General features: G+C 44.2%; 1 protein-coding gene across 1 annotated transcript; it reads right to left on the bottom strand.

The window, feature by feature from the left end:
• Nucleotides 1–1,172: 1,172 nt before the first annotated feature.
• ANOM_011571 (terpene synthase family protein) lies at nt 1,173–4,129 on the bottom strand (the record flags this gene model as incomplete). The annotated part of the gene is made up of 4 exons (XM_015556827.1): nt 1,173–2,774; nt 2,826–3,112; nt 3,167–3,272; nt 3,323–4,129. 4 exons carry the CDS (start codon nt 4,127–4,129, stop codon nt 1,173–1,175), a joined length of 2,802 nt encoding a protein of 933 aa, XP_015401328.1.
• Nucleotides 4,130–5,527: the final 1,398 nt, after the last annotated feature.

Below are 5,527 nucleotides of genomic sequence, written 5' to 3'. Positions count from 1 at the left end.
CGACCGGCAAACGCGCTGGTGGTTGGATATGAAGATGTGCACCAGCACTGTACATCAAAAATACGACCGATAATTGGTCGAGCTGCGAGGATATTGATTGGTTTTTTCGTATGGTACAGCCACTATCACTCTGGTGGTTTACAAATCAAGATGCTTGCGAACAACGATCATGAATATTCTGAGCCTCCAGTTAGAATAGTTATGTCGAACAATGGTCGCCAACGGGTATTGGCATTGCTACCAAGTGCAGTATGCAAGGCGCGTATGATCTCATCAACATCCTCTCATGCAGTTAGATGTGTGTAGTGGGCACCGACAGGTAGAAGCCCTGGGCACTCTACAAGTACAATAATGATTTGTAATGTCTCTATAATGTACCCTTGATTGACTGATGGTGGGAGGCGATTCCAACACGCCGCTTCATACATTAGGCACTAATGCATATGCTGCATGTATATGGTCATGTCCCATATGCAAGCGTCCGAGCTAGTATCGTTCCATGAGGCAAATCATAAGGCAACTATTAGGAAAAGCGTCCCATCATGGTATAAATCCAATCGGAAGTGTTGCTGCTTTTTGAAATGGTAACAAAGTTTTTGATATCATGGCTCAAGTCTATGTCCTTGACGGTAGCCCACTTAAACGCAGCCACGAGCCATAACAATATGCGAAGATTCACTTTTCGCGGAAGGATGATCAAAGTAGTGGAGAATCCTGTGACCAGGCCAATAGGCTACGCACCTCTTCATCACTTACCATTTTGACCTGATTCCTCGATGTGATGTATTGTTTGCTCTCTTATCGGGATTGTCATCATGGATAGTCTTTTTCAGGGCTCATGAATGGGCCCAAACTCCAGGCCCAAGGCCCAAGCTCAAGCCCTAGGCCCACGATGGGCCCCCAATGGCCCTAGGGGTTGGGCTTGGGCACTGAAGAAGACTGAACATGGGAAAGCCCATAGCCTGTATAATTCATGCATCCATGGACGATATTGAAGGTACTTTCTTCATACAGTCTACTGATGCTATTCTATTACAATGCATATTTACAAAGAGAATAATAAACCAAAAGAGTCACAGGTAAGTGCCTTGCGCTAAAAATTGTAAAACCTATAATATGGGAACAAAACCCATTGCAAAAGAGGCCAAATCCTCCCTTAATATATTTGCGGCTCACGTCGCCGTGGTGGAGCCGAAGGCATACTTGACACACGTTTCAGAATAGATCGTGCAACAAAGGTAATACATCTGCAGGTACAACGAGAGTCTTCGACGACCAGAATTTTCCAAAATCTGTGCCAAATCGTCCAAGTATGCTAGAGTGCACTTGTGTTCATATTCTGCCAGCTTAATCAACTGCGTCTTCACATCACCATCCAGCTTGAGACTTTGAGGAAGCGAGAACTCGGGAAAGTTGACAGAGTTGAGATTCGATGCGAGCCGGTCTCGTTCAATACTGCCGACATCATTCCAAAGCCTTCCTTCGATGGATATTTGCCTCCATAGTTTTTCGGCAAGGTACTTCTCTTTTGCTGTAGGAAAGACATCTCTACCATCCCCAATCTTACATATAAGGGATTTGGAGACTAGCCCACTCTTAACATCATGGACAGCAGATGTATGTAGCCACGTGCAGAACGTCTGACCGGTACTTATTGTAACACCCTCTGCGTCAGAATGTGTAAGACTGCTGTTGAGTGGTCTATATGCTTTGGCTTGTTGCATAGCAGCCAAAATCGCCATCCTCAGTTCTTGTTGAAGATCATGTTTTTCATAAGAACTAGGAGTTCCCTTGAGATTGTCACTCAAAACAAAGCGGAACCAGACTCCTATGTTTTTTTGTATATTTTCAAGGCGAGTGAGGGTTTCCTCGTCAATATTAGATAAACTCTTTCCATATGAAGATTCCCCGAGAGAATTATCTTCACACGCAGCTGTCTCGTTGCAAAGAGAATCGATATAGTCAGCTATAATGCCTGTGGCACAGTCTGGTAGGTTCGTCAACGACTTTTCCATCAATTCGTCTTCTTGGAATATGCCAATGGAAAGTTCTACCATGCTGTAGATTGTCCATGTACTCATGAGATACTCAGGGCTTGAATTGTTTGCCAATGTCCAGAAACAGGCGGCAAACTTAATGTATTTCTCTCCGAGGGCCTTTTGGGTAGAAAATACATCCAGCGCTTTTAGCCTGTAGTTAAAAAGCATTGCCTCTATCACCGAAGCTTGTATAACCCACTTTGGAGTTTCTATCTGAGATGGCAGTCGAGAAAAGTACTGTGTCATCTTCTCAATCACTGTTGTTGACATGTCGACAAGCTTGAGTGGTATTTCGGCAAGGTTGGCCACAGTATCCTCGGTTTTCACAGCAGCCATGATGTAGGAATCTGACACAGTCGGTATAGAATATAAGGTTTTGTCCAGCCAAAGTTGATCGTCTATATCTGACCGTTGGCCTTTCGAAAGAATAAACTGGATACCTTTACTCATGGCATTTTTAACCTCCGCTGATATCATGTCAGTGAAACTAAAAGATGCCACACTTTTCAGTATCAGAAGAGCATAGGCAGTCTCTTCAGCAGAGTCTGAGCTACCCCAGGATCCGTCAGGGTTTTGAGTGCGCAATGTTCGGATTAACGACTGAAATAACGTGATTGGAACACTGAATTTCATAAGATCGTCGGGTAATGCGGGTAGAGCTCCTTCACTCCAGCGCTGGATGTAAGACATCAAGGCTTCGCACATCAGCATCGTTGGATAATAAGGTGAGATATTCTAGGGACTTTAGTACAACATCCATATTTCTATAAATATAGTTTGGCATACCCATTTGTCCTTTACCATTCGGTCACAGTGAAACCATGCCTCGCATAGATAGCGAATGCATTTTTCGATTTGTGGCTGGTAGCGGCCATCGTTCGAAACCAAGACCAGAGCAGTGAGAACGTTAGCATTAGTACTTATACTAGTGTGTGTCTCATATAGATATGTTGTAAAATAACTTTCTCGTTCAAATCGATCGATTAACTCCTGTGGCGAGTAGTGTGCTCCCTGAAGCGCAAGAGCTGCTAGAGACTTGGCCGTGTCATCAGCATCAGGACATGCTTTTGGGACTATTCGCAGATTGTTAGCAAAATAAACCAACTTTTAGACTAAAGACACTATACCGAAGCCCACTACCCCATGTAACTTGATTTCGCTTTCGATCTGCTTGCCAACTTCCTTAAGTCTGCTGCTCGGTTCAATACCATGGCGCATCAAGTTTGTTATCACCTTGTTGGATTAGAATACTTATCACTGCTAAGAACTTGGATGAAACATACCCACGCCCATTCAAATACCGTCGTAGGATATCCTGCAGCCACAAGTCCTGATCCATGGCCAGCTCCATTGGAGATTGCACACTGAATATATTCCTCGGCTTCGTCATCCCACACGGGATTATACATCAGGTACGCTGCTGTTGCGGATGGAGATGCTAGCATACTACCAAGGACTTTATAACGGGCCAGCCCTTTGAAGTCTATCTTCCCAACCAAAGCTTCCAAGGAGTGCAGAAGAGAAGATTGTGGGCCGCTAAAAATGGTATCCAAGTTGATCTTTGACAATTTCTTCAACTGGACCTTGGTCAAGTAGGTCCGATCAAAGTGAAATATATGTCCTTCCGCTTCGAGCAGATCCAACAATGCCGGTATTCGAAGCTCCAGACCAACAGGCAAAATACAGTTTAAGAGTAAGTCGTTGAGGCCTTCCAAAGCTGTATTCAAAAACTCCTTAGCTTTGAGGATCCTCGAGGTAAGGTCGTGAGGGCTTATTTCACAGGCATCGCCTGCATGCTTCTGCAGTGCCAGAAGCCCTGCTAAGGTACTAGTAATGGAGTCCAATTTAGAGGAAGTCCCGCCCCAACTACCGCACGGGTTTTGTTGCTCTAGGAGGGCCTTAAAGGCAACTGGAAACGCCCAGACAGACTTTCCGTAGATTGGCTTTCTGACCATTGCAATCCATGCGGTATCGTATATGTTTCCAGACATGGTACCTAGTCCATAGCTTGAATGGTAGGACTTATTGAAGCTCTCCAGCAAGCTTCGTTCTCGCGTATCGATAATCACAGACACTGGATCCCCAATCATAGTGCTCGATGGATAACGAAGTATGTATTAAAAAGGTAATTGTAGGTCAACGACTGATGAGGTAGGAGTTAGTTTTAGAGATCCCTGGTTTTAGCCACATATAAATAATTACCAGCAATGTTACAGTTGTGCAGGGGTAGAAGGATTCCACTAGGTCATCCATTTCAGCTTGTGGTTGACAAGTCACTATAATATTGAGTTTCCGGTAAATTATTCACCGTATTGAATTCTGTTTGGCGTCTTCAGCTGCACACTATGCCTTTCCACTAATGGCGGTATGCACCGTGCAAGGGGTTAACCACCCAGCCTTTGAAGGTGGATGCGTCCAATATCCGCAACTCTGAGCTCGGGCATTTATCTGGTACAGGGAAAGCCTTTTGATATGTAATGAAATTTATATCTAAGATATGGTAGAAACAAAAATAAAATAAAAAAAGTAAAAGGGTAAAAAAAGCAAAGAGAGAAGAGAGAGGGAGAGCGAGAGAGAGAGTGTGTGTGTATTTGTGTGTTGGGGGGGGGGGTTAACATATTGATAGTGTTGTTGTGGCGTCAGAGTTATCCCTGTTATGGTGGTGTTGATCGTCAAATCTGAGATTCCACTTGGAATCGATTTGCGCACTAAATGATTTGGCTTGGGAATGTGTAATGCTTTAGGTTCACAGAACTTATAATCAATACATACCCTGATATATTCTTCAGCATAACTTTCGCCCTGGTATTTTTGGATGTTCGAGAGGGTTGGGAGCACTGTGTAAAGCACTTGGCAAAGATGTCCCTACAGATATCTCCTTCCCGCACATCAATGATTCGGAGATAGAGCGCACTGCGAAGTATTACATCCGCCAGGCCCTGATTCGATGGGGGTTATTTCGTTTGCCACTGGAATTGTTGTTCCAGGCTTTATCAGGCGATGACCAAGCGATCTTGAGGTCGACTTAGCATACCTCGGGAGGTAGTGGTATGCTAGTTCGTACCCTGTTCCGTCTTACTTTGCCGTTCAATATACGGTTTCCTTTTCTAACCATTCTGCGTGTAATGGTTGTGAGATTTTAATGACTCGGTTCTCTATTGTTAGTCTTCCTTGCAGCGAGTTATCTTCGGTCAACGGGAACCAACTTGATTACGGCACTCAATAGTTCCGTTTCAAGTGGAATCGCTTGTTGACTAAATGGTATTCGCCCACAAGCCACAACAGATTGGCTGTATATTAGGAATGGAATCTGCAATTCGAATGGCGGTGACTCAATTGTGACCTGTCAACTGGAAGCGACAACAGGGCTCAACGTGGCTAGCTGAGAACGTACGTAAAGTTTTCACGATTCGATTCAGGAAGGTTTTCGTAGATATTTGCTTCATGGACAGATCTGGTATTCGACCATTTCACCACACCATTTTGTT

The sequence above is a fragment of the Aspergillus nomiae genome, assembly GCF_001204775.2.
Source record: "Aspergillus nomiae NRRL 13137 chromosome Unknown contig00613, whole genome shotgun sequence".
In the NCBI taxonomy this organism is placed as follows: Eukaryota; Fungi; Ascomycota; class Eurotiomycetes; order Eurotiales; family Aspergillaceae; genus Aspergillus; species Aspergillus nomiae.
The sequence above is the reverse complement of the archived record's forward strand: the minus strand, read 5'-3'. Positions and strand labels throughout refer to the sequence as shown.